The 12,345-nt window shown below is 37.4% G+C and overlaps 1 protein-coding gene across 1 annotated transcript; it reads left to right on the top strand.

The window, feature by feature from the left end:
- The first annotated feature begins 436 nt into the window (after positions 1 to 436).
- kmt5a (lysine methyltransferase 5A) lies at positions 437 to 8,734 on the top strand. Its single transcript, XM_022739865.1, has 7 exons — positions 437 to 658; positions 2,535 to 2,679; positions 2,877 to 3,156; positions 3,435 to 3,522; positions 4,079 to 4,138; positions 4,554 to 4,744; positions 5,223 to 8,734. The coding sequence occupies exons 1-7, from the start codon at positions 650 to 652 to the stop codon at positions 5,431 to 5,433; spliced, it is 984 nt and encodes a 327-aa protein (XP_022595586.1). The 5' UTR covers positions 437 to 649; the 3' UTR covers positions 5,434 to 8,734.
- The last annotated feature ends 3,611 nt before the right edge of the window (positions 8,735 to 12,345 follow it).

The following is a 12,345-nucleotide window of genomic DNA, read 5'->3' as shown; positions in this document are numbered from 1 at the left end:
AAATCAACCAACTATTAAAGACTCTAACATTAAGAGATTTGGTCGAATTTAAAACATCTCAAATCTTGTATCTTGGCTTTACCAAACATTCAAAGATTCAAAAGCTTTATTGTCATATGCAGAAATAAACAACTTATCAATACAATTAAGTTTCTTAATTTGCTGTCTCTCTATCCTGATGCATTCAACTATCGTATCTCACAAAATATACTAGAAACTAAGAAATTGAAATAATAAAAAAGATAGATGTTTTCTGCGGCAAATATGTAACGACTGAGAACATATTTTGTAATTCAAATATATACAAACACACATTATATACAAATATATAAATACATGTAATGAACACACATGCACTACCGCTGTCGGCCTGAGGGGGGCGACATTGCCACGTCTCTCGTCTCCTTCATTTACATGGAGAAAAATGGCGGAGTGGAGCTGCGGAGCTGCGGAGGCTGCATCGGCGAAGCTGCTGGCAGTTTAAACACAACACACGGGCACACAGTCGCCGCGGACGGGGCCACCGTGTAGGGAGGGCACTACCGTAGGAGCGGGGCGAGGTTAATCTCCGAACCGGCGGACAACTTCATTTATTATTTTCCCTCAAAACGAGAAGCCCGAGCCGAGTGAGGAGCCACGAAAACAAGTCATGAACGGGGTAAGTTTGCATGTTAGGGCATCACCACCACCAAACATAGGTGAAGTAGCTCAAACGAAAGCTAGCTAAAGTCGATCGTTACTTTATTTTAGAATGAGACTAACGTGTTTTTCTGAAAAGCTACGTTACAGAAATTAATATTACAATTATTATACGTTTTACTGTACGTAAAGTGTACTTACAGTCGCTACAAATGAGCCTTTTTGTTGAGGAGTGCTTTGCTAACATTAGCTAGTAATGAACGTTACATGTGCCCCTCTGCTGAGGACATAATTATAACAGTGTTTTCTGAAATTGGACAAAGCAAACAAAGACATACAATTGTCTTTTAGGGGCGGTTATTGTTAATAAGCAGATATTTTAGTGTGTTTAGTTTGACCAGTAGGTAAAGAGACAACAGGCCTGTGTGTCTGTGTCTTGATTCTGGATTTAAAGGGTCTGACTGGAGAGTTGATGTGGGTGTGGAGCCAGCATGGTCCCCTCCTCAGGGCCCCTCCCACACCACCGGTGGAAAATACATTCAATACTGTATTTAAGTACAGTTACAAGACACTTATACATTACTGCAGTATATTTATTTTTTGTGTTACTTTGCTGTTTGCTGTTATTATGTCATGAAAAAAACCCACACATAATATTAAAGTTAAGTGGGAATAGGAAGCATATGACATCATGATAATACTGTCGCAGGTTCATTTCTCCTACAGAAACAGAAATGCCTGGAAACTCATTTTCAACAGGTGCGCTTTATTTATATAGAAACAGAAAATGCCGAATCAATGGTCGCTCGTCCCAGCTTGGAGGCAATGCTACGTCTTTTATGGCGTTAAGCATTACAAAGCAGATTTGTCAGCTGCACATTCATGCTAACAGTCTCCTGTTCTAGCACATCCTCTACCCTACCAGATCTGGTAACTGGGGGAGGCCACTGAAGTTCACTGAACACATTGTCATGTTAATAAAAACCAATTTGAGACGACTTTTGCTTTGTGGCATCATGCTGGAGGTAGCCATGAGAACATGGCTGGGCAACCCTACCATATCATATTCCTCTCTATGTAACTGTCGACGGCCTGTTCACCCGTCTGTCTGATCACGTCCTGTATTGACATTCTCAGTCACTTGAGGAAGAGTCGCCCTTTGGTTTTTTACAAATCACACTAATGCACGAGCATTCACGATCAACACATGAACCCTGTTGACCACAATCCCTGACCCTATTTACTGACGTCTTTCCTGTAGATCTAAACGCAGATGTCACTTCAGTCACTGTTCCTATTGAAACACCAGCCAGTTTGTGACTGAAGCTCCCGCCATCCAACAATGAACCCTCTTTCAAAGTCACTTAGATCACTTCCTCTTGCCGTCTTGACACAAAATCTGAATCAGCTGGGTTTTCTCAGTTTTATTACACATACCACAGACCATGATTGGATGTTAACTGCTTATTTGTACCGTGCAGTGCACCTGTGTGGAAGCATCTGGAGTTTCTCCACTCATTTATTCATGTTTTTTCTTTAATTTGTCACCCATCTCTCTCTACAAAATTCAGAATACGTTTCTATTTCTCTGTGTGTTATGGTATTTCTTGGTCTACAGGTGGGTTGGAGTGGGTGTAGTGTACATAATGTATATGTTGAGTGGTAACATATGACTTTTATCTTCATCATTTTAAAGGAATAGTCTGACTTATTATATTTTTAGCCAAGAGATAGATGAGAGATCAATAGCACTCAATATGTCTGTCTGAGCTTCAGAGGTGATGATGGCCTGATCTTGTCACCTTTGGACAGTGATGTTTCATGTGTAACAGAGAGACATGAGTATTCCCATAGTATTGAACTGAACTGAAGTTTTTTTCTCTCTGCATTCCCAGGATATTGTATGCAATTCAGTCACTGTCTTAAGCTGCACCAAGTCCACATCACCAGGTCAGCATGAAAACATGATCAAGCTGACACAGGAGGGGAGGTGCCCTGCAATAAGCTCCCAGCAAAATGATGCTCAGTGGCAGGGAGAAGGTGAGTGTAAGATCTGTTGTAGCTCTACAGCCTGACGTGGTTTTAGTGTGTAATCACTCCACAGGAAAGCAAACAGATCACTATTTATTTTTATATTTCAGCGGATTATGTAAGAGTAGGGAGTGAGAAGACCTAGAAACACATGAATGATGCACTTGTTATTTTCTGTTCATTTACCTTTTCCTTATTCCTCCCAGGTAGGAGAACAAATACCATCAGCACTACACCAAAAGCCTCGAAGAGCCAGTGTTCACCCTGCTGGTCAGATGAACAGCCGTCACCTCCGCAGCTCTACTGCTCTCAGACCTGCCTTCGTTCCCCTGCTGAACCCTCCCTGCCTCTCAGTAACAGCCTGTGTCACAGTCTTCTCCTCACTGACAACAGCGGCGCTCTCCACAGCCACCAGAGGAGAGGAGTCCGCCACCAGAGGAGAGCGACCCGCCCCAAGGTCGAAGGAAAGAAACCACCTCGAAGAATGTACGCACGTCCTCATTACTCATTCGTTTTTATATCCCGCCACCATGGCACGATGTCGTCATGCTGGCGTCATCGACTCTAGATGATGGATAGTAGAAACATCATACTTACACTATAGCTACCCCATATGTAGTAGATGATCTGAGTAGATTTTAGCATGCCTTTATGCACACATTTGCATATTGATTAGGGATCAAAACTGATCAAATAACATAATAGTGTGATGGCTGTTGACATAGTTGTGATAGTTGTTGTTGCATTCTCTTTTTCCACTAAAGTGCAGCCGGGAAAAACTCCCAAAACCGAAAAGTTACTGACTACTACCCAATAAGACGAAGCTCAAGAAAAAGTAAAACAGAGCTGAAGGTAAGATGAAATATTTTTTTTGTTACATACAATAGCTTATTGTATGAATTGGGGTAGATGTTAAATTATAGCTGGAGCAGATATTACTGTATTGGCTTGAACATAAGACGCTTGTTTTTGTTTTTTGAGAGAGAGTGGGGTTTACTTTTAAAAGTTTGGGTCTTATTGGAGGATTATGGGTTGTTTGTAGCCTTAATGTTGCTAGGTTAGCAAGTTACTTTTAGTTTGTTTTAGTTCTAGTCTTAGAAAGATAAACATCTGTGACTGACTGACTGACTGAGTGATGAAGTTCACCCTCTTTCAAAATAAATGTCCGGTGGGAGAAAGAGTACATTGACTTCAGTCTTTTTTCAAAAATAGATGTTGGGTTGTTTATAATCCAGGTCATTTTATAATTGGGCCAAGACAGACTGATTTTGCTGGTGTGAAGTTGAGATTGTTTTTATTCCCAATAAGGATATTTTACGTGTTTTTGTGTGTGTATGTGTGAAAGAGGGAGAGGAATCCAGTCTGCTGTTTTTCAGTAACGCCATCTCGTGTTTGTTTTTGTTACTAGTGTGAACAAAAGAAGCTCATAGACGATCTCATCACAAAGGGAATAGAGGAAGGAATGGAGGTACGTTCAGCTTTCTGCTTCCCTCTCTAACATCTGTGTACATCTGGGTGTTTCATAAAGCAGCGTTTTTATTTTCAAGAAACTCCCTTTTTAATAATTTGGGTTTAAATTAACCTGGTTGAAGCAAACAAGGAAATGTCTCCGTCCGTATGACACGATCACAAGCAGCGCAACAAACTGAGCTGTTCAGTCTGATCATGTTATCTTTACATTATGGAGCCTTTTAATCCTGGTTTCTTTAGTTAGCCTCAGTCAATCCAGGGTTTTACAATAATCTCTGCTTTTCTGAAATAAACAGAGACATGATGAACAAAGATCAGCTGTGTAGTGCCACAGTAAGGGGGGGAGGGAAACCTTTTTTTCCAGCTTCTCCCACTTATTTATTTATTTATTTATTTATTTATTTATTTTAAAGGTGCAGCATATAGAAGGAAAGGGGAGAGCAGTTTTTGCCACTCGGTGTTTCCAGAAAGGCGAGTATGTGGTGGAGTACCACGGAGACCTGCTGCAGATCACCGACGCCAAAAAGAGGGAGGCCGAATACGCTCAAAACCCTGCCACTGGCTGCTACATGTACTACTTCCAGTACCTCTGCAAAACATACTGGTATGCTAAACCAATCCACTTTTTCCCCATTACCACAACATTTAAATGGATTCCAATGTTTTACTGGAGATTTAAATGCAGAAGCTCTTAAATAAACACCTTGGTTCTACCGGTGAATGTTAAATTTTGACAGTTCATATCAGTCAGACGGTTACAAAACCTCACAAATAAAAGCTGCTGTTTCATAGGAGACTGTTATTTGTTCAGTTCACACTTCGTGATAAAGACACCTGTCAAATATTCTGGCTCATACTTGTCAGAGGTTTAAAAAAACAAATGTCCTCTGAAGGTTTGAGTTTTTACCAGTAAAAACTGTGATACGACAAGTAAAAGAAATGTTGGCATTCAGCAGAACATTGATTAATTTATCTAATGCAGAATTTCATTTGAAAATGTAGAAATTAAGAGATGCTGTTTATTTGACCGTGTTCTGCTTGTGCATTAAATATTTCCCATCGTGTTCGTTTTCTTTCTGCAGCGTTGATGCTACGAAAGAGACTGGTCGAATGGGTAGGTTGATAAATCACAGTAAAAACGGAAACTGCCAAACCAAACTCCACGACATCAACGGTGTCCCTCACCTCATCCTCGTCGCCTCTCGAGACATTGACGAGGGCGAGGAGTTGCTCTATGACTACGGAGACCGCAGTAAAGCCTCCATCGCAGCTCACCCATGGCTCAAATACTGATTGAGGGGACCTCCAAAAAAAAAAAGAAAAAAAAAAAAAGAGAAGGGAAACATACAGTAACACTTGTGTTTCTCATTTGCTAGTGTACAAAATGCCTTAGAAACAGAATGTGTACCCTTTTTGTTCCAGTATTAACGGCGCTGGATGGGTTTAGTAACTGTTAACGGGGCTGATGGGGGTTGATCGGGTACTTATCACATTTCAATTGAGGTCCATCTGCCTTGTCAGATGACATCTGTACTTTTATTTATATGTGTATATGAAACATTCTGGTTGTTTTGCAGCACATTTATTTTGTACATTTTGTATTACCTATAGACCAGTGCTTCTACAGCATGCAGGTGGTAGTTAATGCTCTGCATTTTTATACTGCTTTTTCTTAATTAGTGGTTAGATACTTAGCAATACTTCTATTTATGGCCCCAGAGCCCTTTTGGATCAGCAAGAATTATCAGATGCAAATTACAAACCCTTTTTAAAAACGTATTCTGTCAGAGTGGAATTTAATTTCAGCCATTAAAACTCACACAGTCCACCATTGTTTAGTGGGAGTGTAATAGTTTACCACGCTCACGGTTCAGTTGGAATTTCGGGTGTTTGGCACTAGATTATACTTTTTCTTTTTTTATTATTATACTTTTTTATGGCGTTCATCATACAGACTGACAAGATCACACAGGGACACAGAACCTACTCAAATGTACTGTTTTCATGCCTTTAGTCTTTAACACGTATAGTATTTTTTAATATTGAAGATGCAAATAATATTTGAATCATGTCGTAAATGTTCAAATAATTCACACAACTGCAGTTAATTTTCTTTTCTTTCTTTAAATGTTTATGAAAGTTGATTATAAAGCAGTGAGTGATACGACTGATTCAAACAGACTCAAGAATTTAAAAGATGGTTTGAATTTCTACATCCTACACCGGCTCACATGATTTATCTCGTCAGTGTTTTCAGCGGTCAGGTCTCCCTCTTAATTTCACTTGCATTTAAATTCTTCACCTGGTGACACTGTCTATACTACTGCACTATGTAAATATATTTATTAGCTTGCTGTTGCAAAGTCAGGGCTGGTTTAAAGGAATAGTTTGACATTTTGGGGAAACATGTTTTAGCTGCATTTTTAATTCCCATTTAGGAGAATTCGACAGTTAACTTATTTAAAGTTCATTCTAACATACTAATGGTCTTAATTGTGGTCATTATTGTGTTTGTTTCTATGGCGCTGGGGAGGAGTTAATTAATTCCCGTTGCGTTCTGTGGCTGGTTTACTTTGACTCCAAATCCTCCAGTCGTCCGTTTGGTCAAACACAAAACCACCGACCAACAAAACGCACATTTAAACGTAAAAAGTCTTCTCCTATATGAACTGTCTTTTACCACAAAGCTATGACCAAAAATGAATATGAACAGGAAAAATACACTCAGTGTTCACTTTATTAGGTACACCTGTAATCTCAACAACAGCTCAGCTATAAATTCTACCTTTACAAAGGTAAATGTTCAGGTTTTGTCGATACTGTCAGAGACATGTTAGTTTAACTGTGTTTGTTATTGAGGTTGTAGTTTGCAGTGTTGAGAGGACATTATATCAAGAGGTACATTTCCACACCACTGCAAACTACAACCTTTTATAATAAACATACATTTGAATTTTCACCTTTCTGACAGAATCGACAAACACCGAGCATTACAATCTACAAATGTAGAATTTATTTTTGCCCTATTTTGAGAAATTAAAGATCAAAACAAGTGAATCCAATAGTAAACGTAGATGTACCTAATACAGGAGCCAGGGAGTGCAGTTTCAGCCTCAAGGTTACAAGCTAAAGTGTCTTATTGTTGTTATTGTAGTTGTTGGGGGGAGGGGCAGGTCAGTGGATTGTAGCCTAGCTTGTTTTTCAGGGGAAACGACTCAAATGGTCCAAAAGTAAAAAGCATCCAGTCTGGCTGGTAGGCAGATTTTGTTACTTTAGGACAGGCTAGCTGTTTTCCCACCTGTTCCCAGTCTTTATGCTAAGCTAAGCTAAGTATTTCCCAAAATGTCAACAGGCTAAAGCATCTGCTGGACCAACCACATGTGAGCAGTACATGTATACTTCACATAAATTTCATATTTCTACACATGTAAACAAAACATCAGTGTCTGCAACCCACGGGTTTGATGAACCGTTACACTCCCGCTGTACATCCTAGATGTTTGCAGATTTTTCTACACATCAGTTCCTCTTGCGCACAAAGTTGTCACGTCGTTCACAACCAGATATTCCATGTGAGAAGTGTTTAACAGCTGAACTGCCAACAGGTCATTTTTCTACTTTATATTTTAGTAGCTTTTTCAAATCTGTTTTTTCTATATGAGTTGTAGCCGAAAGGTCCAAGAGTTCTGGCACTGCTCCAGTCACACACTTAAAATGGTTTTTTTCCTGTTTTATCTTTTCAAATGACTTGATTTTTGTTTGATTTAGTTACACAGAGACAAATTTAACGGTTTTTAAGATAATTGTTAAGAAGCGTGTTCAGTATGTAGATACTCGGTTTGACATAAATCACACTGGTACTTCATATATCAAATTTAAATTACATAAGTAATGATATTTTTGACTACTTGATTTATATTTAATCTATTAAATGTCCAAAAATAGTGAAAAAAATGCCCATCACCACTTCTCAAAGATCAAGGTAACAACCTCAGATGTCTCGCTGTGTCCGACCAACAGTCCAAAACTTAAATATATTCAGTTTACAATGATATAAAACACAGAAAAGACACATTTGAGGGGCTGGAACTAATGAATGTTTGATATTTTTCTCTATTTTTGCTTGAAAAATCATTGAAACGATCAATTAATGATCAAAGCTAATTGTTTCAACCCTAATAATACAGAATCTTATTGTCATTTACAGTATTTTACCTTGAATAATCTTTGGTCAGACTAAGTATAAATGATTGTACCAAAGAAAAATGGCCACATGCAGTTCAGCAGTTGTGATTTTGATCCTTGCTAGGCAACACATTGGACAGGTAACAGTAGAATCCTCTTCTATTTTGTCACCTGGAAGCGTTCTTAAAAATAACAACGGTGATATTTTTACATTTTTATCACTGTCAGCAAATCAAATGAAAAGACCCAAATCAACAATGTGTTTGTTAGTCTGTTTATAAATACTTTGACTTCTCTAAAACTTCCTAAAACATTAGAGAGTCCCCAATTGGTGGGGACTATTTTCAGCGGCGGATTAATCTACGTTTAGCGCTGTAGTGAGTATTTGTTGCAGCAGGACAGGTGTGTGTGTGTGTGTGTGTGTGTGGCACTGAGTCAAATTAAACACACACACACAAAATACTTATTAGTATACGTTCATTGCTGGTTGCGATCTTTTCAGGGGATTTGTTGATAGTCGGAAAAATACTGAATATCACCAAACTGCGTTCATCGTCATTATTTGAATTTATTGGTTCAGTACAATGATGAACTCAGATGTTTGTTCTGGCACAAAACTTTTTCTTTCTTTTCTTTTTTTTGTGTCTCCCCATGAAGTAGCAGTTTCAAACAAATATCCTACCACTTTATACACGATATGCATCTTCACGTTTTCTAGCAGGATAATCACATTTTCCTTAATTTAGATGTACAGCACTTTCTCTTCTTCTTCTGGGTGCTGTTTGTATTATTGCTAGTATTATGTAAATTTTAAAAGGTTTTTTATTATGAGTTTGGTGTAATTATTTCGAGGTATCCTGGGGCTCTGTCTTAAAGGAATAGGAACATTGTGAATGAAAAAAAAAAACCACTTATTTGCTTTCTTGAGAGCAGATGAGAAAGTTATTTATTTTAAGACCTCTGAATTTCATTTCTTTCCTTTTTTTTTTTTTTACTTATTTGTAGCAGCTTTGTCTCAGACTTACGCTAACTCGGGACCTGACCAAATGTTATCCATCCTCTTTTGAGACGAGAGCGTAGAGGAGATTTTCCATAAGTGTTTTCAAAATCACGACGACACGACAACTCCCAAATATTCAGTATATTATTGAATTCCTGTTTTCTTTTGATCCCGTGTTTTAATTTCATTCAGATACTGTGGGGGGAGAAAAAAAAAGAAAAAAGGTGTCATCAGTGTTAAAATACAAAGAGCCCCGTGTGAGGAAAGTAAGTTTCAGGAAATATACTGTGTGTAAAACATAAAAATACATTTTAACCTTCCTCCTCAACACTTCCCCTCCTGCCACCTCTAACAGTAGCATTGTGTTACAAGTGTGAAATGTTTTCTTATGAGCCTTTCTTACACAAATGTGTTACCTTTTGGATTATTTCTTTTTTCTTTTTTTCTTTTTTTTTAATGTAGAACTAATGCAATAATACCTGAGGGGCAAAACTGACCTGTTGGCCATTTTAGGACATAATAGATCTTTGCTGTTGTAGCGTTGAATAAATCTTAATGCTGGGGGTCGATGAATAAAGATGTAATATGCAAGTAACAGGAGTGGCTTTCTGATTCGTTCTTATATTAAAATGAATAATTACAAGTTTAAAATTGTTTTGAATGAGTGTAAATGAAACGTGTCAAGATCACAGTGTAAGTCGAGCATCATTTCATTTTTTCATTCTTGTACCTAAGGGATATTTAGTGGGATAAAACATGATGAATTATTATACACTCACCAAGCACTTTATTAGGAACACCTGCTTGTTCATGCAATTATCCAACAGCCAATCGTGTGGCAGCAGATACAGGTGAGGAGTGTCAGTTATATGGAAGGCCAGGGATGTCACAGGAAAAGTAATGAAGCATTTCCTTAATTTCATATTTTAATAGGCATTAAAAATTAGGAATTGTAAAAAGAATTTATATATGAACAATGAATCCATCAAAAGATACTTAAGGTTTAAAAATGGATTTACAAAAACAACATAAAACACTTATTTTAAAAATCAGAATATATTCCTGGATTCAATTTCCATTTCCTTTTTCCAGCTGCTTTTTCTTTTCCTATTAGCCAATTGAATTGCTTAGTTATTTGTGTATTCCCATTTTTAAACCATTTCAAATTCTATTATTTATTAATGAATTAATAAATGTATTATTATACATTATAATGTACTATTCAATGAGTGTTTTATGCTGTTTTTGTAAATACATTTTGAAATCTTAAGTATTTATTGATGAATTAATCGTTCATTTATACATTTATTTTAGAATTCCTATTATTAATGTCTATTAAAATATGACATTAATGAAATGCTTTATTATTAATCATATTTCCTGTGACATCCCGGGTCCTCCATACAGTTAAAGCCAAAGACAGACAAATATCACAGATTTTATTACTGAGGACACATGTTGGAGTAAAAGCCAGTTTATTTAATAAAGCACTGATCCATTCATTATATCTTTTTAAATATCCATTGTAACTGGGTTCACAGGAGAGATGGTGATCAACACTGACTTAAATAAACGGCTGAAGAACCACAGTGAGCATTTGGAACAGGATGCCTTTTGTTGACCGTATTTCCCTTTAAATGTTTCAGTATTTAAATTCTTAATGCGGAAATAGTCCAGATCCCTTTTTATTCCAGATACAGTCTAGAAAGAAAAAAAAAAAACACTCTACTGCAACGAGGATCATCATGTCATTGTATCTGTGAATGTGTAAAACGAGGGCAGCTGCTCCCACACTCTCGTTTTTAGCCTCATTACGGTGTTCTGGTCGTTTTACATTCATTTATTCCACCTCGCTGGGTGAATATAAACCAACATAAAGTGCCACTACTATTAAAACACACCCGGCCTCACCACAGTTATTCGCTGCCTCTCAGGGGTGAAGACACCCGTCAGTGTTAAGTGTGAGGGCAACCTATAACAGCAGAAGCATCAACCACCGATTAGCATTTTTAAAAAATAAAAAATGTAAATCACTCTTGGCACTTCAGCTTTATTAACTTTGTTTTAACCATTTTTGAAACCAAGCCGAAGCTTATCTGATGCTCTTACTTCTCCTTCACGCAATCTGAGGAACATTTCAATATTTCCTTCATGATTTTACACTCTTATTAAAATATAGCTTGAAACCATGTTTATATTTGAGACCTGGTGATGAACAAATGATGCATAAAAGCACAAACTTTCTGGTAGGTATTAAACAAACTTAAATTTGTAAGTGCGTACAGCTGTGTATTTTCTACATGATCTGTGCCGTAAGGTAGCGGATATTTATGGTGTAGAATAGCGTATTAAAAAATGATAACGCTAGGTTTAATGTTGCTTTACTTGGTGGTGAATCCATATTATCTTGTGGAACATTACTGTTTTCCAAAAGGTCTTTGGTTCAGTTTTACCTTTCCTTTAGGTGCAAGAAGTGCATTTTTAACTGCCCTTTTATTGGAGAATTATACCTTTAGTTAAAAAAGGGCAGAATAGTGGCTTAAATACTGTAAATGCTGAACTTACTGGAAGACTAATGATTTTAAAATTATAACACTGGTGATATATATTTTTTTGTTGCTGTCAACAAATCCTCCGTCTCTCAATACTGTCTGTGCTTTCAGCTCTGAGCCCATTGGTTCCCACTGAAGGTGTAAACACCTCACAAATATATACAGTAGTTTCATTTGTGGAAACGTAAAATCATTTCTTCGAACAGCTGGACACTGTTGTTTTTAAGAAATGTCACTCAAACAGGAGGAAACTGTACATTTGCTGGGGACTAGTTTCAGCGGCGGATGAATCCACATTTGGTGCCTATACCTTAGGCATCCTATGATCAGGTTTAAATCAGTTACTTAGGACAAGACCACTTCAGTGTTTATCCCTCCTCAGTTATATTAAAACATAAATAAATTAATACAGGCAGGTAACTCCTGAAGTTTAATACTGACAATTCTGCTGTGGTAAAATCCAGTTAT

This window comes from Seriola dumerili, unplaced genomic scaffold (genome assembly GCF_002260705.1).
Source record: "Seriola dumerili isolate Sdu_G_001 unplaced genomic scaffold, Sdu_1.0 BDQW01000047.1, whole genome shotgun sequence".
NCBI lineage: Eukaryota > Metazoa > Chordata > Actinopteri > Carangiformes > Carangidae > Seriola > Seriola dumerili.
Note: the sequence above shows the minus strand (reverse complement) of the source record. Positions and strands in the feature narration are given on the sequence as shown.